The sequence below is a fragment of the Pelophylax lessonae genome, assembly GCF_965119305.1.
Source record: "Pelophylax lessonae genome assembly, chromosome: 5".
Classification (NCBI taxonomy): domain Eukaryota; kingdom Metazoa; phylum Chordata; class Amphibia; order Anura; family Ranidae; genus Pelophylax; species Pelophylax lessonae.
This window is the reverse complement of record NC_138772.1, coordinates 371,164,061-371,186,923: the sequence shown is the minus strand read 5'-3', so window position 1 is coordinate 371,186,923 and position 22,863 is coordinate 371,164,061. Positions and strand designations below refer to the sequence as shown.

General features: G+C 45.3%; 1 protein-coding gene across 1 annotated transcript in view; it reads right to left on the bottom strand.

Annotated features, from left to right (window-relative positions):
• The window catches only part of RTTN (rotatin), a 423,025-nt gene that overhangs the window by 26,843 nt on the left and 373,319 nt on the right, over nt 1-22,863 (bottom strand). Inside the window, exons 43-45 of the mRNA XM_082257758.1 lie at nt 18,798-18,892; nt 4,687-4,764; nt 67-193 (exon numbers count right to left, since the gene is read on the bottom strand). Of these exons, the coding sequence (XP_082113884.1) occupies nt 67-193; nt 4,687-4,764; nt 18,798-18,892 (300 nt within the window). The remainder of the gene's footprint in view (nt 1-66; nt 194-4,686; nt 4,765-18,797; nt 18,893-22,863) is intronic.

Sequence of the window (22,863 nt, the reverse complement as noted above, 5' to 3'; positions counted from 1 at the left end):
TTATAAAATGACATTTAGGTGTGATAGATATAGGAGTACAAAGAATTTGTTCATCTTTTTCTTTACCTGCGGGAAAGTTTGCTGTGTAGACACAAAGTAATTGCAAAGCACCGTGCATCAACGCGTCATCCATCAAAAGCCATGGCCATAGAGAATGCAGCACCGGAGCAAGCTGACAATCCAGAGCGGCTGCCTTCCAAAGGAAACATTCAATAAAAACAAAATTTATGGTACATTCTACCCACTCAAGATTTGTAGACATAAAACAATACTAGCCTGCCTGAGGGGTTTTCTCTAATGAAGAGAACTACTATGAACTAGAGATTCACAGCAATCAGCTCCGCTATTCCAAAGAGAACTATGAAGAATTTATAGAGGAAAAATGGCAATCAAGTAGATATAACATAAAAATGCATGCTAAAAAGCTGTCCACAAAATGTAATTAAAGGGGACTAGATAACTGAAAATTATTTCACATACTATTGGCGCTACTAGTAATCCATTAACTGCATTAACTACAGCATTTGACAAAGTATTTTACATAGCATCTTCCGGTACAGTAAATTAAGAAATTATAATCCTTTTTTAAATAGAAAAGAAAAATGGTATGGAAATAATTTTCTAAAACAGATCTAGATGCCTGATCTAAGTGTTGTGTGAGTTGTGTGGTCATCTACAGAGGGTGTTACTGCAGATTACTTTGATTCTTTCTCAAAATGCTAGTTCCATGGCCTCGGTACTTTGAATCCCTCATAAAGCATGAAACTAGTGAAGTCAGGACTTCTTCATACTTGTCTCAGGTCACAAACACAAAAAAACTTTGCATCAAAAATAATAATAGCCAGCCTCCAGGTGAGAAATCCATAAGTTGGTGCTCCAACACTTCGTCTTCAAGAGTCAATGCTATAGAAAGGCACTACATTCCTACAGGAGATTTTAGAATTGCCACAAAAGAGTTTCTTTCGTCAACTGATTGTGCTAGCACCCCAACCTTAAAGGGTCAGTTTACAAAGGCAATACTGAGGATTTTTGGGAGATGCTGGACAAGTAAACAACCTGACAATTTTCTATATCTCAAATATATTCTATGGGTGAGATTTCCACCCTTCCTTAGTCTGCATACCTTTTGTGGCCATTCCAAGACATTCCAACTCTTTTGGTGAATGTTTCATTATATATTTTTTCTTATTATGGAGAATAGAACAGGAGGTGCTGTAATGTATAAAGATGGGTGCGAACAACAATCCCAGCTGGGCAGGAACAAAGGCAGGCAGAGGGAGCTCCCTGTTGGGGGCTTAAGCCCAGGTACATATTGGTCTGATTTAAAATGCGATTTGAAATGTCAAATCGGAGCAAATTGCCGGAAATGGCACCGTCTGAATCGGTGCAACGCCGACTTTGCGTTGCTGCCCCGATTCCCAAAAGTAGTTTCTGCACTATTTTTGGCGACTTTGGGGGACGATTTCCATAGACATCTGTGCAGGAACCCACACAAATGTCTGTGAAATTGCCCCCAAAAGTTGGACTGCAAATGCTGGTTTGAAATTGTGCAAGTTCAACTCAGTGTGAACCTACACTAGGAAATTTTAAAGCCATATGCTGCCTTGGACCATGATGCTTCACTTGCAACCAAAATATCACTTTTGGATATTTTGGGCAGTTAAGTCCAGCCAAACCACTGTTGCTACTGGTTACAGCAGTTATGTTTGCTACATATTTTTAAACATGTTAACCTCCCCCCCGACTTAGAATCCTAAGGCCTCTCACAGGCTGTTTAAATCTCGGCTGGTTCAGCAGGAACCGGCTGGGATTCGAACCATGTACTGGCAGGCTGAATGTACCAAGTTGACAGATCAACTTAGAAACAACCGACCTGACGGATTTTGTATGCGATTATCACTAGCCACTGATATAGCAACTAGCAATAATCACTGTCCTACAATGGCTCAGTGGGAGGAATTCCCTTGTCAACACTGTCTGTGTTGATGGGGAAATCTAGCAAATTTCTTTCCTGCAACCTGCGGTTGCAGGAAAGAAATTTGCTCCATGTATGGCCTGCAAAACAGCTGGAGTGCTGTTACATGCTGTTGACGTTGATCATTGGCTGTAGCCACTGACTGAAAAAATCAAACAATTTTCTTTAGCCAAGAAGGAACAACCACGCGCTGAAAGAAATTCAGCCAGTCCCTTGATGAACCAGCCTAGTTTTGTTCAGTCTATTGCCAGCTTTATATATACCTCTACTGTCCATTTTATTGCCTAGAGCATTGCATGAATTGTTTGAGCCATATCATAGCTTTTACCTTTCTTCTACACCCTAAAGCAATGATTTTCATTATGATTAAGGGAAAAGTGTTTTGTTCACAACAATCTGCTAGATAACTGATAATGTACATCAACAAAAAGATTTAAGAGAAAAACTGTCAATAGTGTGAACCAGATGGCACTGAGTCAGTAGAAAACTGTTAATCTTTTCTGCTTTTCTTACTGTTGCCAGCGTGCACACAGAACACTATATGGTGCCCATTTGGAAATAGGACAAACACAACAAATTAACATCTATCAGCTGTGTTCTCCTGTTTAAGTTCAATGCAGACTGAAATTCAGCACTAATGAAAAACAGCTTTCAAAGTCACGTTTTTCATTCTAAAGCAGAACAAACATAAATGTGAAACATAAAAGCAATAATCCATATGAAAAGAGATAAATGCCTACTCAAGAAAGGAGCAGTGTGTACCAAATCAATGACATCAGGTCCATTTCCTAATAAAAGTATATTTACAAGTGAACATGGAGCTATCTGGTTTCCCATTCCAGGAGATTAAAAAGAAAAGTGAACTGAAAAGGTTATGAAGGAAGATTCTTCCTACGATGTCTGCATTTTAACAATTCAGTTTAAAGCTGGCCATGGATGGCTTGAAGTTTGGTTGATTCCTGCAGAGTTGTCCAAAATTTAAGCCATAGGTGGCCCTGCAAGCACCAAAATGATCAGCCAGTGACTGCATCCTAGCAGATGCAGTTATGATTTGACAGCGCCATTTTATTCAGGCAGCCAGAGGTGCCGCAGCTTTTGAATACAATAGGAAGCGTGGATGAGGGAAATCGATTTTTACTTTGTTCAGTCTGAAGACTGAAAGAGAAAACTGAGCCATTTTTGGTTAGCCTTACTTTCTCTTAGGTCTGCAGATGGAGCCTTACTATCAGTTTCACTTGGAAACTGAAATAAGAAATATCAGTGGTTTCCATTAACTATAAGTAAAAGCATCAACAACTCAAGAACATATTTCATGGGTAAGCCTATGAAAAACTATTAAAGATGTAAATAAGGAGGTGCCTTTTGCCCCTCCAGGAACCTAGGATATCTGGATAGCAACAGCAGGAATGAGGATTTATAATATTAATGTCTGTGGCTTGCATTTCCTAAATGAATGTCCCTTAGAAGGCTCATCTGGAGGCTGTATTAGGCAAGCCCTGTGACAGACAGACAACATTCAAAGGATGAGCACCCGTCTGCACTGAATAGAACTGCAGCTGGTAATTGGTCAAGGAAAAGTTTGGTCTGACCTGCTTAAGCTACACAGCCTGCAAGCTCTCCAAGGTTCGGCAGGTGCTACATATGAATGTATAAAAAACTGATTAGATCTACCATATTTGTCATTTAGCAGATTGGTATTACAAGCATAGCAGCTTTCAGAAAATTGTCCAGCTATTCTAATACCAAAGTTATCCCTGCACACTATTTGCCCAGGGGGTAACTGACATCCTAAAAGTTTCAGATAACAACTGGGTAAAAGAACAAAAGGTACACTTAGATATTTATAATACAAGTTATCACCTTATTTCCATCATGCATCTGTTTAAGCTTATTAAAGTGGCTCTAAAGCTAAGACATTTTTTACCTTAATGCATTCCCTGCAATAAAGTAAAATGTCCCAGTAGCAGTATCGTCCCCTCATCCCCCTAAATAGTCCTCTCATGATCCTGCGCTGTGCCTCTCTGTAGAAGCTTTCTCCTCTCTCTCTACATTCACAGGGCAGAGAGGCAGTAGCGAGAGCCATTGATCCTGCTGCTGTTAACCAAATCCTGTAAGTAGAGAGTAAAGGGCAAAACCAAGCTGTGCTGTGTGTGTCTAGGGAACACACAGCCCAGCACAGCTCAGGAGCGAGCCCGCATGTCTGCCCCCATAGCAAATGGCTTGCTATGGTGACAGACAAAGAAGGGGAGGAGCAGAGATCGACAGGGGGGGACGCCAGAAGAGGCGGCTCAAGGCAGCCTGGTGCAATACCAGTACACAGAGCAGGTAATTAGAACAAGTCTGTTATTTTAGGTAAAAAAAAAAAACGTTATAACCGCTTTAAATGCTGTTCATGGTCTAGTGCTAGTGATCCCTTTTATGAGGAGTCAGTAGCAAGGGCAAATGTGAAAAATGGCTAAAACTAATTTTTGCACGCATACAAAATGCTGAAAAATGTATACTAGTATGTTCTAGTATACATTCTGCAGCAATTTGAACTTTGTTTTGACGTGTCTGCTTGGGATTTGGCTTTTGTCTTTTTCCAGTTTTGCACACATTAAACAGTTAGGTAGTTAGTAGAAGGTGGAGAAAGGCAAGTTGATGTACACTGTAATTGCTGTTGAAGTGATGAAATGTATAAACAAAGTGAAGATGATTCTAATATCGCTTACTTTGCATTCTTCATTTTTATACAGACAGTTTCTTAGAAGATGCATTGTAACCCTCAACTGCTTCAAATAATTTTCCTCCTGAAAGAAAGTAATTTTGGGTCAGTAAACATTAAAGAAATTGACAAGTGCAGCAAACAAGCAAAATCATTGATTAGTTATCCAACCTAACCTATTCTAACATATGGTAGCGGCAATGAAAAAATAAAAAGGATAGTGCAACATCCCTATATACTATTAAACAAAGGAAAAATGCACTGGAATCGGACATTTGAAGCACATGTATCTAAAAACACAATTTATTTGATATCAATAATCATAAAAAAGGGACTTTCCATGTTTATCCACAAAATAAAGAGTATATAAATTAAGACAAATATTAAAACATCAATGTGATAAAGCAAAGCATTGTATCAGAAACAGTTGATTCCTTGTGGTCAGAGGCATTTCATAGACATAATCCACTTCTTTGGGAGCCATCAAAGAGCTTATTAACTTAACAATTTTGAAAAAACCAATGTATTTTCCTCCAAGGGCATCATGAACAAAAGAGATGTTCAAAATACTTAAAAGGAACACCAATGAGCATACTTCAATTAACAGCAAAAATACAAGCTGAAGGCAGGGGAGAGCAATGCCGAGTCATAATGGAATTATAAAAGATGGACACCCAGTAGCTTCAGTTGGTGGAATTCCGCTTTCGTCCATACACATAGATATTTTCCCCCAACACAACTATATACCCCAAGAGCGATGCATATTTCTCTTTCGTTCATTGACGGGCACAGCTCCCGATCTTCCTAACCATTGGGTTATATTGCCCCCTACAGTAGTCTGACACTAGGCAGAAAAAAAGTCTGGCTACCCCCATTGGCAGTCCCAGGGGGTATGCTTCCTCTCTCTGCTACAGCTACTCAGTTTTTTTCTGCCTAGTCAGCAATAAGGACCGAGTTCCTTGCTGGGATCTCTGGTCCTGCCATTTTTTTCATTTTAGATAGATTTTTTTTTCTCCTGCGAGATCTACAATCAACTGCCGGAAATGGCGACGGGCTAAATAATCTAGATTCAGTGGTCACCCCATAATGACCAGCGAGCACGCCCAGACCTCAGCTAGGTTGGCCGAGACATAGCCCCGACAGACGAGGGCTGGCCTGCCAGTTAAACACCCCATGAGGTTGCATAAGACTTAGGTCAGATAAGAGTCTTAGCCTGAGTCACAGCATTCCTCCTGGCCGACAGCCCCCCATTTTGATGGAGAGTAGGTTCTGTCTGGAGCGGTGCCCGCCTGGTTCCTGGTATGGGAAGTAACCGTCCCCCTCTCCCCCTGGAGGGTTTGGAGTAGATGTGGGCCCCTCCATGCGACGGTCGGTGCCCTGGGTTCCCCTCTTCCCCGTTAGGAACCCCCCCTCAGGTGGTCCCTGTGGGCCACCTCGCCCCCCCTCCTCCTTCACTGACGCTGAGGATTTTGCGGCTGCCTGGTCCACTGCCTGGGGGTGGGGGAAGGGTGCTGTGCTGGCGATGGGGGCTGGGGGTGGGCCAATGGCGGCTGGCTGTGGGGGCGCTGTACTTTGTTGGGGCTCCTGCCAGGACCCCCCTTCCTGCCTGTGCAATATTCTGAGGCCTAGGGATCCCTCCTGGGTCCCTGGGAGCCTTGTGATGCCGCCATTTTCTTGTAGCCTGTGTGCTCAATGCACAACGGCTATGTTTGTGTAGTCTGGCAGGCATTTTGCGGTGGTTTGCCATTGAAAATAGTGGCGGCATTTCACAGTGGAGCCCTCTGGGCGGCGATTTCAGCGGTGGGAGCCCCATGGTGCCCACTCCTGAATCTTTTCATTTCCTGATCGCTGCATGTGCAGTGCAGATTCTCCTGGTGGCTGCGGTGCCTAGTTTCTGCTGGGTGGGGAGTCTGGTGGGGTCCTCTCCCTCTCTGCTGAGGATCGATTGGGTGCTCTGTTAGTGGCATCCGAGTGGTGCTGCCGAAGCAGTGGGGGTGTCCCTTAGCAGTGTTTTTTTACACCTTTTTTGTGGGGTCCCCATATTGACTCAAGGAGTCCTTGGAGCACATTACCCCACCTGATCCCCTCTCAGAGGCTGCGGGGCCCTCCGGGTCCCAATCATCCATTGATGCACTGACAGCATTCTTGAAGTCCTTTGTGTCCGGGGTGGAGGTGGTTTTTGGGCGACAGGCTAGCAAAAAGCGCCCCCCTGCCTTCCCCTACCTCATCTGTCTCCTCAGATCCTGAATCTGATTCTGCCGCCGTGGACGTGGGTCACTCTACTGGGTCCACAGCCACACCCCCTAAGTTCTCAGATAGTGAGGATGATTCCTCCACTCGTGTAGCTGTGCACAAAAAGGCGCTGTTGAATGCACTGATCTGTGCTTAAGACCTTAAACATGGAGGATGCAGCTAAAGCTGCGACGGAGGAGCAGGCTCCCTTTGGCCCTCATAAGCCATCCAGAGCGGCAACGGGGTTTCCTTTCCCCTCCCATTTTGACAGAATTGTCGCTAAAGAGTGGCAACGACCAAAATATCCCCTTGAAGTCCTTAAGCAATTAGCTATGTGGTACCCCTATGAGGAGTACCTTCTTAAAAAGTGGACCGTTCCACCAGTGTTTGACCCTCCGGTCTCCAGATTGAACAAAGACACCATGATTTCGGTTGAAGAGTCCCCAGCCTTTAAGGACCCGGCTGACAGGAAGGTGGAGGCTGTGGCCCGCAATATGTACACTGTGGCTGGTTCGGCATGGAGGCCAATATTTACCATTGCACTGGTGTCGCAAACTCTGACCAAGTGGACTAAGCTTTTACGCCGTGACCTGGAGGAGGAACATCTCCACTCTACCTTTGCTGAGCTGGAGGATCAGTTGGTTAAGGGGCTGCTGTTTATCTGTGATGTCTCTTTGGATGTGTCTCCCCTATTTGCTAGGGTCTGTTTCAGCAGTGGTCCTTCGGCGTATTTGTTGGCTCAAATGCTGGTCTGTGGACCAGACTTCTAAAAAAAGGCCTTGACTGATCTTTTTTCAAGGAAATCGCCTGTTTGGAGTTACCCTGGATGACATCATTAAGGGTCTCGTGGGGGGAAGAGTACCTTTCTTCCGCAGGCTACTAAGGGCAAGGACTCTCGTCGTAGACGTGGGCCATCCTTCTCGGCACATAAGAATTTTTTTTTGTTTTATTAGGGGGCGACTGACAAGGAATCAAAGTCTTTCAGGTGCTCCTCTGGTGGATCCAAGCGAACTTGGGTCTGGCAAGTCAAGAGCGGGCTTATCTAGACCCGCGGACAAGGCTCCCTAAGCATGAAGGTGCGCCCTCACCCGTATCAGGGGTGAGGGGACGTCTTCGCTGGTTTCCGGACCTGTGGACTTCCCTGATACAAGACAAGTGAGTCCATGAAGTCATACGGTCCGACTACAAGATCGAGTTTCGTTTTTACCCTCGGGAAAGGTTATTTTCTTCCAACATGCGCCTGTACCGGGAGCGCTTACAGGATCTTTTTTGGGAGGTGCAAGACCCGTTTACCTCAAGGGGTGATTGTTCCATTTCCGACATCAGAACGTTTTTAGGGGTTTTACTCAAACCGGTTTACAGTTCCCAGGAAGGAAGACAAGGTGCGTCCAATTCTAGACCTCAAGGAGCTGAACTGATTTGCACGGGTGCAGAAGTTCAGAATGGAGTCTATTCGCACGACATCAAGGACGCTTACCTTCATTTTCCAACATGTGTCGATCACCAGTGCTTCCTGCGCTTTGCCATGGGAGAGGAGTATTATCAGTTCATGGCGTTACCCTTTGATCTCACTTCTGCTCCTCGGGTCTTCACAAAAGTGTTACCCCCGGTGCTAGCATTGTTACGCCAATAGGGGATGGCGGTACTGGGCTACTTGGATGACCTCCTTCTGCGAGCGGAGTCTCATACTGCTCTGGTGGAAAACCTGGCGATCACCATATGAACTCAGAGTTCGGCTGGATTTAGAATTTTCTTTTCTTTTAAGAAGTCTGCTCTGGTTCCGTCCACATACCTGGAATATCTGGGTCTGATGCTGGACTCGGCCTTAGCCAGAGTGCTCTTTCCTCTGGAAAAACTCCAGAAATTGCAGGCTGTGATTCATCTCCTGCTGTCCAGCAAATGGTCATCTCTCCGGACTTGAATGTAGGTGCTGGGCCTCATGGTGGCTACCTTTGAGGCGGTTCCATTTGCACTGTTCCATATGAGATCCTTGCAAAGGGAGATTCTGGGCAAATGGGAAAAAATCCGCAGTCTTTGGACAGTCAGATCTGGCTGAGCTGGGGAATGAAAGAGTCCCTGATATGGTGGCTTCTGATATGGTAGCGCTTCCGCTGGGCAAATCCTCCCTCCCCTTGTATTGGACAGTGGTCACCACGGATGCCAGCCTGTCTAGGTGGGGAGGCATCCTCTGCAAAAATTCTGCTCAAGGGGTCTGGACACGAAGACATCAGAGTACCGATCAATGTCCTGGAACTCCGAGCGATCAGACTGTGCCTGGAACATTAGGCGGATCGTCTTCAGGGATGTCCAGTGCATATTAAATCGGACAATGCCATGGCCGTGGCTTATGACAATCACCGAGAAGTGTCCTGGTGGCTCTGCAGGTAGATGGCATTCCAAGGTGGGCAGAACATTTCGTTCCAGTCATCTCCGCCGTACTTGTTCCCGGGGTAGAAAACTGGCAGGCGGATTACCTCAGTTGGCAGGCATTGGACCAAGGGGAGTGGTCCTTTCATCCGGAGGTTTTTCATCAGTCATGTCTCCGGTGGGGCATCCCCGAGGTGGATCTGTTGGCATCTCGGCTCAGAACGGTGCAGAGGTTTGTGGCTCGGTCACGGGATCCCTTGGCGGAAGCCATAGACGCGCTGGTGGCCCTGTGGGGTCAGTATCATTTGATTTACACTTTCCCTCCTCTCAAGCTACTGCCAAGACTTCTAAGCAGAATTGAGGCAGAAGGGATTCCGATCATCTTAGTTGCCCTGGGCTGGCCTCGCCAGGCTTGGTACACCGATCTGGTGCAGCTGGTCGTCAACCTTCCTTGGAAGCTTCCTCTCAGGGAGGATCTGCTGTCCCAAGTGCCACTCTTCCATCCTGCTTTACAGTCGCTGGCTTTGATGGCTTGACTGTTGAATGCCAGGTGCTGAAGGACAGAGGTTTGTCTGAGTCGGTGATTTCAACGCTGGTAAAAGCTAGGAAATCTACTTCTAGGAAGATCTACCATCGTACGTGGAAGACGTACATCGTGTGCTGTGAGTCTGTTGGGGTTCATCCTCGCTTTTTTGCTGGCTCGGATCTTGACCTACCATCAACAGGGGGTGAGCAGAAACTGGCCTCGAGTACTATCAAGGCCCAGGTGTCGGCCTTGGTGGTCTTCTTTCAACGGCCCTTGGCCACACACTCCCAGGTGCATACTTTTCTTCAGGGAGTTCGGCACTTGGCTCCTCCAGTGCGGTTTCCTTTACTGCCTGGGACCTCAATGTGGTATTCGCAGTCCTCCAGAAGCCTCTTTTTGAGAACCTTCAGGAGATTCCCCTGCTTACGCTGTCCCAGAAGGTAGCCTTTTAAGGTAGGTAGCCTGGTGTCTCAAACCCTAACTGAATGGGCCAAGCAAAAGCTTGGCCCATTCAGTTAGGGTTTGAGACACCAGGGCCGAGGCAAAGACTGGCCGCAATGTTGAACCAGCCATAGTAAATATGCTGCGTGCCACAGCCTCCGCTTTCTTGTCAGCCGGGTCCCTAAAGGACGGGAATTCCTCTACTGGGATCATGGTTGCTTTATTCAACCTGGAAACAGGAGGGTCTACCACTTGTGGACTAGCCCACTTTTTTAAAAGTAACTCCTCAAAAGGGTAACGTACAGCAAAACATTTGGGGACCACAAAGGGTAATTTTGGTTCTTCCCATTCCTTACAGGAAAACCTGTCAAAATAAGGCACAATAGGAAACACGTTAGGAGTACGATGTGACTTGCGCGTACCAAACGACACAGCCACATCCTCCACACTAAGGACTGCAGGACCCCCGTCAGTGCAACCATGGGAAGCTTGGGTTTCCGAGAGACCTGCCACCTCCATGAGGGGAAGATGTGACCCTGAGGCTCCATAAGGAAAGGAAGACCTTGCAGTACAAAAATGATCTTTTGGCACCACTAAAGGATCCCCTCAAGGCTCAGGGTACCTATCAGCAGAGAGGGACATACCAGGGACCCCCAAAGACTCATCTTACAAACTTGAGGACAGCCGAGAATTCGAACCCAGCATCATCATGGACGCTATCCCTGTTCATATGTCCTGGGCACAGGAAGAGGAAACTAAGGAGGAAGAGAAAGAGGAGGAGCTTCGGCATCCCCACGAGGCTTCAGTTGTTTCCAGCATCTCCTAGACGAAGGGAAAATGGCCCCTGTTACATCATCCGGCTATGCAATCATGGCCACCAACTAGAGACCAGCCAGACTAAGGGAAAATGGCCACTATCAGTCCTGATTGGCTACCTGACTTTGATTGATAACAGCGGGAGACAATGGTGCCACTACTGTGTCTCAGTCCTGGACGGCTGAGGCAGTGGTGCACATCGCTGGATAGAGAGGGGGCTCAGGTAAGTATTGGGGTGGGGGGGCTGCTGCATAGAACCACTTTAATCTTTTATTATTTAATATTGCTGTTTTTCAGTACTTCACTATTGTGAGTTTCTTTTAGGTTGCTGGGGACTCTATCCTGAGAGTGTCATTTGTGGACCGAATGGATTAAGATTGGCGTTGTACAGTGGAGCATAAAGCGATGGTAGACCTTCCATGCATAGGGGGTCAATTATTATGGTGAGCTGTCTTCTGATGGGTATTGACAGTGGGTGTTTTTTTTCATTGTCTGATGAGTGACACAGGAGTGTCCGCAAGACTTTTTCTTTGCCTTTTTCTTGGAATTTTTCTTAGACTTTCTTTAGACTCTGAGTGTTTGCATGGACTATTATGTGGACACTTATTTATGGATTTGCTCTGTTTCTATGGGCACTCCTTTATGGGAGGATATCTGATGTCAGATCTGAAGCTACCAATTGCTATTCATTCTATACTGTATTCTTATATTGTTTTATGTATTTTGTATTTGCATTGTTTGATCATCTAGGCGCAACACTAACTGGTTGATGGGATGGTGGATATAAAAAAATGTGAGAACCCAACCTAAGCCCTGGATTTCACGTGCTGTACATACACTTTTACCTGAACACTAAAATCTTACTGTTGATGATGAGACTATAGTCTCACACTCGCCATATGTTTGATACTGTCAATGTGGAATCTAATTGTCTATAAATTTGGACCTGAAAACTAAAGTCTCACGGTGGATGTGAGAATTTTCCTCTACTGTCTTCTGTGTCACAATAGCCAAATGTTTCATACTGAAAATGTAGGATCTGATTCATCGATCTGCATTAAAAAAGAAAAAAAAGAAAAACCAAGGGACCAAGACACAAGAGTCAAATCTAGCACAGTGGCTATGTGGTTCGCACTTCCGCCTGGCAGCACAAGGGGCCATCGGTTTGAATCCCAAACACAACACTACCTGCAGTTTACATGCTCTCCCTGTGCTTGCGTGGGTTTTCTCCCACACTCCAAAAGACATGCTGGTAGGTTAATTGACCCTAGTATTTGTGTGTATGAATGTGAGTTAGCGACTTTAGATTGTAAGCGGCTTGAGGGCAGGGACTGATGTTAAAGTATATTATATATTAAAAGCACTGCGTACATTAACAGCGTTTTATACCTGTAATAAATAATATGTTGAGCTGATTGTCTATAGTTTTTATGGTCTCTGGCCATCTTTATTTAGTCTTGGACCTTTTTAGATAAAGAAAGTTCCTAGCTGTCTTATCAGCAACTTTTAAAACAAAATAAAATAAAAGTATTATACACAGCTAAAGATCAATACTGGACTGAAAACTATAATCCCAGGAGATGAGCCAGGGGCTATGTTTGAGAATGCAGTTTCTTGTAATACAAACAAGTAGTCATCATGTACTTTCTAAAGAATGGCTTTTTTATACTCTAAAATTCTAACCACTTCCTGAGAATCACATTGCTGAAAATGACTTGAAAGGAGAATGTTAGATGTATGAATAGATAAAAGGAATGACATATTAGAGATCTTTTAAACCAGAATTTGCATACACAGTTGTAACACATCAACATGCGCACACTCTATTATTCAAAGATGGGTAACCTGTGGATAGCCACTCTGAATAACGTACCTGAATTACTTCTGGGGCCCTAAAGTTAACAAACATGCCATTCATTTTCCCAAAATTATGCAAAGTCAACAGTTGGGGGTCCTAAAACAAAAGTGTTCTATAGAGCAATTCTGGGCAACAATGACGAACCAATGTTATTCAGCAAAAAAAAAAAAAAGACTGTTTACTCAGTTTAATCTGTGGTTTTTGTAATTTCCTGCAGCACTTCACAGTACACACCCCTACCCTCAAAATGAACAAGAAAGAATAAGAACTTCAGGAATATGATTAGCTAAGCTGGCCCAAAGTAAGTGTTTAAGGTAAACAATCTATGCAGTTGCCACCTCTCTGTGGCTGCTGGTGAGTCCGTAATTGACTGCTGTAGTCTTCTACATACACAAAGCTGCATCCTCTTCTGTTAGGTGCTCCAACAAGTTCCCCTCCTCTGTGTACTAAAGTGCGTCGCTTGTTCCCGCACCTGTTATTCAGACATTTTGTATTTTTTCAATCAACACAAAACTTCCTTTATCTGGTAGAAGTGGGAAGGCATGTGGATTACATCCCTATCTCCAAAAATCAGGGGAAACCATGTATTAACTGAAAAAATACAAGGCTTCTCCTTAATGCTAGTTGCTGTTGCACCCACTAGAAGAGGATGTTGCCTCCCATACATAGCTAACTGTTTGGATTGACCAGCTTTAATACTTTGGAGATGCTGATACAAAATAGCATACAGCAAATGAAAATTTGAGAAAAATTGGATTTTTGAACCATTTCTCTGAGTTCATTGACGGACACAGCTCTCCATTATTCAGAACCACAGGGTTATATTGCTCCCTACAGGACACTAGATGCCAACACATCCACTTTGTAAAATTTCGTAAAAGTGTGCACCGACGACCAAGTGGCCGCCTTGCTAACCTGTGCCACTGATGCCTGATAACAGAAGGCCCAATACACACTAAGCGCTTGAGTAGAGTGCGCTGTTACAGGGAAGGAACCTGACCCTTGATAAAACAGGCCTAAGCCACTGTTTGCCCAATCCATCTGGAAATGGTTGCAGAAGTGGACAGCCCTTTTCTTGGCTCGTCCATGATCACAAACAGTGAGTCTGACCTCCAAAAAAAATAGTGGCTGCCAAATACACCCACATATAGGGCATGCAAAGCAAATTCCTTAGGATGTTTTGGCCTTGGACACAGGGAAGGCAACACCATGTCTTCATTCAAATGGAAATCAGAGACTACGATAGACATGGGCGAAGGAACCATCTTAACTTTGTTGACTACCAAGTAGGAGGTACGACAAGATAATGCTGCCAGCTCAGACACCCTGCGAGCAGAGGTGATAGCTACCAAAAAGGCCATCTTCTGGGACAGCGTAAGCAGGGGAATCTCCCGAATATTTTTAAAGGGAGGCTCCTGGAGAACTAAGAGCACCAAGTTCCCATCCCACAGCAGTAGAGGATACCGCACTGGTGGAGTCAGATGTCAAACCCCTTGAATAAAGGTACACACCAGAGAGTGCATTGGCCAGGGGTCACTGAAAGAAGACTGCCAAGGCCAACACCTGGCCCTTGATGGTACTTAAGGCCAATTTCTGCTCAATACCTCGTTGAAGGAAGGTCAAAAACTGAGCCAACGAAAAAGAATGAGGGTGAACACCAACTGACTCACACCACGCAATGTATGCTTTCCATGTACGATGGTAGATCTTCCTAGAGATAGACTTCCGAGCCTTCAGCAGTGTCGGAATTATCAACCCAGGCAAATCTCTATTCTTCAGCACCTGGCTTTCAACAGCCAGGCCGTCAAAGCCGGTGACCGTAAAGCAGGATGGAAGATTGGTCCTTGGGACAGCAGATCCTCCCTGGGAGGCATTCTCCAAGGGACATCGGTGACTAATCGCACTAGGTTGGCGTACCAAGATAGGCAAGGCCAGTCCTGGGCCACTAGAATGACCAGAACCACTTTGGCCTGCGCAAAAGCCAGGGCAGAACCTTGAGAGGAGGAAAGGCGTAAATCAGACAAAACTGGCCCCACAGGGCCACCAGAGCATCTGTGGCGTCCACCAGAGGATCCCCTGACCATGACACAAACCTCGTTACCTTTCTGTGCCCCACCGAAGACATAACTGATGAAACATGTCCGGGCGAAGGGACCACTCCCCTTGGTCAAACGCCTGCCGACTGAGATAGTCAGTCAGCCAGCTTTCCACTCCTGGGATGTGTACAGCGGAGAGGGCAGGAACAAAGCATTTTGCCCACTTCCAGGGCTGCCAACACACTCTTTGTTTCCGCCCTGGTAGGAGACATAGGCCACCGCCGTGGCATTGTCAGACTGGATCTGTACCTGGAGTCCCCGGAGACAATCTGTCCGGTGATCCAGGCACACCTGTTTGTCCGAAGTTCCAAGACATTGATCAGTAGTCTGGACTCTTCCAGCGTCCAACAACCCTGAGTGGAGTTTAGTCCCAGGACACCTCCCCTCTAGGACAGCCTGACAACCATGGTGACCACTGTCCAATACATGGGGAGAAAAGATTTGCCCTGCGGGAGAACAAAACCACCAGACCAAGGACCCCCTGGTTTCCCAGCCCAGCCCAGCCCAATTTGATTGTCCAGAGACCTCGGTCACTTGTCCATTTCACCAGGCTCTCCCTTTGAAGGGACCACGTATGGAACTGTGCAAACAGAACCGCCTCAAAAAAGGTAGATACCACCAGGCCCAGCACCCGCATGAAAGCTGAGAGGGAGAACCACCTGCTGTATAGCAGTAGATAAATTGCAGCATGCAACTTCTGGAGTTTGTCCAGAGGAAGAAACACACTGACTACAGCGGAATCCAAGTCAGACCCAGATAATCCAATTTCCTGGATGGAAGCAGAGCAGACTTCTGGTAATTTAGAAGCCAACCAAACACTTCCAGGGTCTGTATAGTGATCTTTACGTCATCCAACAGGGCAGCAGAGGACTCCACTTGCAGGAGGAGGTCATCCAGGTAGCCCAGTACTGCAATCCCCCGCTGACATAGTAACGTCAAAATCGGGGGGCCAACACTTTTGTGAAGGCCCGAGGAGCTCCTCTCCCACAGCAAAATGAAAGAAGCGCTGGTGTGGGGCAAATATTGGAATGTGCAGGAAAGCATCCTTGATGTCGATAGAAGCAAGAAAGTCCCCCTCATAAAGCGATGCCACCACCGTGCGAATGGACTCGATTCTGAACTGCTGTGCCCGCACAAAGCAGTTCAGAGCCTTGAGGTCTCCTCAAAGGGTTACCTCACCGCAAAGTGTTTAGGAACCACAAAGGGACATTTCAGAAGCTCCTACTCTTTAGAGATAAATTTGTCAAAATAGGAGGGATAAGGAAACACTTTTGCCGTGCGAGATGGCTTGTGGGTGCCAAAGGGGACTGGCACCTCTGCGGCATCCTCCATTTTTTAAGTTTACTGCACAGATGCAATCTTCTCGTAAGCAGCTACAGGGGTGGAGGAATCATCCTCACTATCTGATAAATCAGAGAGCGTGGCAGCAGACCCCGCAGGGTGGGTCACGTCCGCGGGGGCCAAGTCAGATTCAGGATCTGATGAGAGAGATGAGGCAGGGGAAGACGGGGTGCGCTTTTTGCTAGCAAAAGGCCACCCCTCCACTCGGTAAACAAAGGACTCCAGGACCGCCACCAGTGCATTAAAGGAGGGCTGGGACCCTGAGGGACCTGCAGCCTCTGAAAGGGAATCAAGTGGGGAAATATGCTCCCGAGACTCTATAAGAAAAGAAGGGGACCCCCACAAAAAGTGTCTAACACCACTATGGGACACCCCCCACTGCATGGGGGTAGCACCAGCCCACCAGAGTAGCACCGGTCTGCACCAGGGATAGCACTGCTCCACGTACGGCCTCCAAGGGGAATGAAAAACCCAGGAGTCAGCACAAGGGGAAAAAGAGGAGCTCCCACAGCAAAAATAGCTGCCCAGAGGCTCCCCTGTCATGGCTGCCGGGGTTAGGAGGGGGTGGGGTGCCGTGCCAGGGAGCACCAACAGAACACCCCGCAATCTGCAGCAGAGAGAGGGAGGGACCCCACCAGACTCACCACCCCACCAGAGTAGCACCGGTCTGCACCAGGAATAGCACTGCTACACGTGCAACATCCAAGGGGACGGAAAAACCCAGGAGTCAACACAAGGGAAAAGGGAGGAGCTCCCACAGCCGAAATTGCCACCCAGAGGCTCCCCTGTCATGGCCGCCACTCTATAGCTCGCTGGACCAACGAAAAATGGCCGCCTGACTACACAAACATGGCTGTCGGCCATTGAAACACATATATTACAACAAAATGGCCGCCGCATGTGGCTCCACGAGGCACCCCTGGCATTAACCAGCAAGGAGAGGGGGAACCAGGCACAGGACCCCAGTAGCAGCCAGTCCCCCCACCCAGCCAGAAAGGTCCAGCCGCCAGCGGCACGCAGCCCCCGCACCGGTACAGTGCAGTACACCAGCCCCTGTCACTATCCCAACCCACCACACTACCCCAGATAAAGGGGGAGGGGGTGCGGTGCTGGGGAGCACCAGATGAGCCACAGGGACCACCAACAACCAAGAGGGGGGTCTTAGAAGAACCTACTGGTCCGACCGTCCCATAGAGGGGCCCGCGTCCACCCCAAACCCTCCAGGGTGAGAGGGGGGGATTGCTACTCACCATATCAGGAACCAGACAGGCAACGCTCCAGACAGAACTTCCTCCCTATCGAAATGGGGAGGCTGTCGGCCAGGAGGAACGCTGCGAATCAGGCTGAGACCCGGTCGTATGTGACCTCGCGAGGAGTTTTACTCTCAGGCCAGCCCCAATCCAGTAGGGCTATGACGTGGCCAACATAGTGCAGAGCTTTGGTTTGCGCAAGCTCGCTGGCCAGACTGAGTTGACCACTGGATCTAGATATCCAGATATGATTGTAGATATCGCAGGAAAAAAAAAAAAAAACACAGGAGAAAAAAAAGCCATTTAAAAGTAAAACATTTCCAGCACCAGAGATCCCGGCAGGAAACTAAGTCCTTACTTCTGACTAGGCCGAAAAAATAACTGAAGGCCTATAGCAGAGAGGGGGATGTATACCACCTAGGACTGCCCATAGCCGTAGCCAAGTTTTTTCTGTGCCTAGTTTCCTACTCCTGTAGGGGGCCTGAATAATGGAGAGCTGTGTCCGTCAATGAGCGAAAGAGAAAGGTAAATTCCTTATCGTCATACTAGTCATATGTTAATAATTAAAGTTCCAGCATGACATCCAGGCAATAACATTTTGAGGAATGGTCAGCAATAGCAGCTGCCACATTTCCCTCATGAGAGGTATCCTTTAATGATAAATGTGACTTGACTTCTAGGTGGCTCTGTCAGTACCAAAAGTGTCAACTGAAATGAAAGGGCTGGGTGGAAAAATATTTGCAGTTACTGCATGGCCAACAATCAGATGCAGACAACAATTCAGACAGCCATAGGTGCCAGCTGTCTGAATACAATGGCTGCCAGGGCAGATTCCTTCATCTGTACTTTTTATCTTGGATGGAAGAAGGTATTAGATTTATTTTGTGAGATAAACAAGAGACATGTATACATCTAAGGTTAGACTAACCCTGCTGTTATCCCATCATTGGCCAATTAGAAATTGGGTCAGTGAAGATTTGTTGAAAACAGGTAAGACTGAATGATGTTGTCACCAGTGATGCCAGCCCTCTGCCCACCACAATTATATGATTAATATTAGATAGCACAAGACATATCTGTATGCACGACATAGCCAATGTCTCATAGGTATAGTTAAACATATTTTTTTTGCCTTTATATGCAATTACATTTTTCAGAATTGATTATTTGTGTAGTAGATAGAATGAGCACCTTTTTCTTCTGTGATTTTCCTGGTCGAAGGGACTCAAGATTCAGCTGTGCATGAATGTATTTCAACTTTTCAGTGCAGGAATCTACAAAGTGAACTAGGAAAATAATTAACAGTCATTAATCATTTACTCTTTAAAATAATATCTTACCCTAGTGTTAGGGGAAACATGCGTAATCAATAGATCAGGAGAGATTAAATCTATTTTACAAGCATGAACACCAAGCATAGAATATTTGGAAAGGAATATATTTATAACAGTACTTAAAGATGATTAGATATACCAACATGCCAGCCACAGTTCGACTGTTATGCAATACCCGCTGATCCTTGGTTGCTCCCAGGAGTGTATACGGAGGCCTACCCATCTTTACCAAAAAAACTAAAGCTAAACATACATGGATCAAATCTTGAATTTCAATCCATGTATGGCCACTGAGGTTGAACAGAAGTCGATCTACCGACTGACTTCACTTCAACCACCCTGTTGGAAAAAAGCCACTTGATTAGCGCTGCAGGCTATAGACTGATCTGTGCATTCTGATGGCTGGGGAGTCTCCCCACTGACAGAATCAGATGATTTAGTGGGGAGGATTCCCCCATCCACCTCAAATGTGTGCATGGGGGAAATTGGTTCAGCTTTTTTTTTTTTCAACCTGCTGGTTGATAAAAAACAAAAAACAAAAGAAAAAACACTCATCTGTGGCCAGCCTAAGACTCTTATAAATGCCCTGGACCTAAAGGACAGCTGCTTGTCTGTCAGGTTTTGGAGCAGTTTGAGAAAGTCAGTGTTATAAACCCTAGAATAAACATTTGGTTGGGTTGCAATCCTGCAATCAAAAAAATTTTTTTTTTATTTTAAATACATCTTGCTGTACTGCACTATTGTAATTATACAGGCTTTATATACTGCCTGTACAGTGCTTTATAAAGTAAATATAGACAGTAACATTAAAACACAAGAGGATTATGAGGGTCCTCTTCATGAGGACTTACAGGAGAACAAACTTTGTTTTTTATTTTTTTCTAAGTTATGGGTATTTCCACTATGGGAATTAAAGCGGTTGAAAACCGCTAAATTAACATTCATGAAATCTAAACAAAGCACATATATCTTTAGTGTTTACTTGCCTCTCTCCAATGATCTGAGTGTCATTTCTCTCTGGTGCTTCTTTCCCCTATTATCAGCATGAGTCACTTTTGAAAAATTGTCCCAACACCAAAAAATAAAATGGTGATGGGGAGGAGATCTCAGCACACAGCTTGTCTATTCACGACACAGCTCTGCATTGGTCCATCGTTCCTGTGCTGTGTGTGAAAGGGGTGTGTCACTTTCCTCCAATCACACACTCTCTAACTGCAGATCCCTGCCCCCTCCTCTGTGCTACTGACAGATGCAGCAGAATTGTATCTTAATTCAGCACGTTGAAGGGATTAGGAAAAGATAAGACTGCAGATAAACAAGTAGAACTTATGTAGGAAGATTTTATTTTCTTTGTTTACCAGGTTATGAAATTTTGCATTGTGCACTAAATGTCTGAACTTACCTTGCCAATGCTGTCTGCCACCCTAAACCATCGCTGGAGATCTAGCAAAAACCTGGCACTTTAAGGTATGGGGCATATGCATACACTTTACAGCCTCCAACAATGCAATCACAAGCTCAAAGAATTCTTACGTTGGGAAACGTGCCCAGACCCACAAGCAGGCTGCTTATAATGCCTGTTGCATAGCTTAACTTTTACTTTGATTAATGTCTGCTTAGTAAAGAGTTGCAATTCTAAGCACTATCTGCATCTAAACTGGAAGCATAATGCCAATTTAAACAAAAAAAAAGCAACTCTTTAAAAAAATAAATAAATAAATAAATAAAGACATGGTTTATTCTGCTTCCATGTCTTGCCAATCATGCAACTGTAAAAAATAAATAAATAAATAAATTGTAATTAGGAGCTATTCTTTCTTCTCAGCATGCCATACTTGTGAGTGGCAGGAGAGGACACATTACTGCACCGATCCCACTGACTTCTAATGATCTTAAAGTGCATCAGTATGGACTGGGCAATGCAAGAATGTGAATCCAGACTCTTGGTTTGCTAAAGCTGAACTACAGGAATAATATCTTTTGCATATTTACATTGGGCCAGCTTGGCTCAATTTAAGTATGCATATGTGATACTCGACTGGCCTCAGTAGAAGCTGTAAATCACTGTAGCAGCCAGAGCAAAGACGACGATGGTTGTGGTCTTCTGGGTGCTGTGCCAAGTGGCTGTCCTGTATAGGAACCACATTGATTTTCTGATTGAACGAGGTGAAGAGGGATGATGAGGTCATATTTATCACTTTGTTCAAACAGAATTGTTTGATAACACTCTCTCCAGGCAGCAAGAGGGTAAAACTTGTTCTCCCTCCATCTCTTTCTTTCTCTCTCCATCTCTTTCTTTCTCTCCATCCCTTTGTTTGTTTCTCTCTCCATCCCTTTGTTTGTTTCTCTCTCTCCATCCCTTTGTTTGTTTCTCTCTCTCCATCCCTTTGTTTGTTTCTCTCTCTCCATCCCTTTGTTTCTTTCTCTCTCTTTATCCCTTTGTTTCTTTCTCTCTCTCTCTCCATCCCTTTGTTTCTTTCTCTCTCTCTATCCCTTTGTTTCTTTCTCTCTCTCTCTCTATCCCTTTGTTTCTTTCTCTCTCTCCATCCCTTTGTTTCTTTCTCTCTCTCTCTATTTCTTTCTTTCTCCATCTCTTTCTCTCTCTCTCTCTCCATCCCTTTGTTTCTTTCTCTCTCTCACCATCCCTTTGTTTGTTTCTCTCTTCTCCATCCCTTTGTTTGTTTCTCTCTCTCCATCCCTTTGTTTCTTTCTCTCTCTCCATCCCTTTGTTTCTTTCTCTCTCTCTACCCTTTGTTTCTTTTCTCTCTCTCATCTCTTTCTCTCTCTCCATCTCCTTTGTTTCTTTCTCTCCATCTCTTTCTTTCTTTCTCTCTCTCTATTACTTTCTTTCTTTCTCTCTCCATCCCTTTGTTTGTTTCTCTCTCTCCATCCCTTTGTTTGTTTCTCTCTCTCCATCCTCTTTGTATCTTTCTCGCTCTCCATCCCTTTGTTTCTTTTCTCTTTCTCTATCCCTTTGTTTCTTTCTCTCTCTCCATCTCTTTCTCTCTCTCTCTCTATTACTTTTCTTTCTTTCTCCATCTTCTTTCTTTCTTTCTCCCCTCTCCCCCCCCCCTCCCTGCCAGCCAGCCCATTTTGCTTGAATTATATTACAGCTATTCCTCACCAGCCAAAAATAATCCCCATCCCCCTCCATACCCATCTATTTGCCTTCTCCCCCACCTCCTCCTTTGTTTAACCCTAAACAAAAGCAGGATCCCCCAGTTTCACTCCAGTTCTGCTCTACCCATCCCTCATCTCCTATCCACTCCCCCTCCTCTCCTTTTCCACTAACCCATGGTTCCCAGTCCCATCCCAATTTTTTTCAGGGGCTAAGGAAGAACCTCGAGGCATCTTGTTACTGCTGCTGCTTGTGTGTGGGTTGGGACGTGTACTGTCCCCAATCCTTTTATGACCCTCCTCTCCTATTCATTCCATTTGATTGGCATGCATAGTACAAATCCCACCCACACAAGCAGCAGCAGTAATAAGACGCTCTGCCTCAGGATTCTTCCTTAACCCCTGCAAAGGGCTTCAGTGGGGCCTCATGTCCAAATTTTGCCTAAGGCCTCACTAAACCTAGAGCCACCTCTGCACAGGGAACAGGTAATACATGTCATAAAATCCCAAGTATTAAATGTTGTGAGGACCTATTAAAAGTAAGTTTACAAACTTTGAGATCATTCAGAGTAACAGACTTAGGCTAGAAATATTTGAAATTTAATGTGGGAATGAATATAGGATTTCACCTTTTGACCAGAATATTCTTTTAAATTAAACCTATGCATTTCAGATGAAGCACAGATAGCAAATATAGAAGATGTTACATTTAGCAAAAGCAATATATTAAAATGATTGAAGAAAAAATAGCGCCTCCTATGTGTATCTAATAATAATTTCACCCTGCAGCTGCCATCAATTTTTGG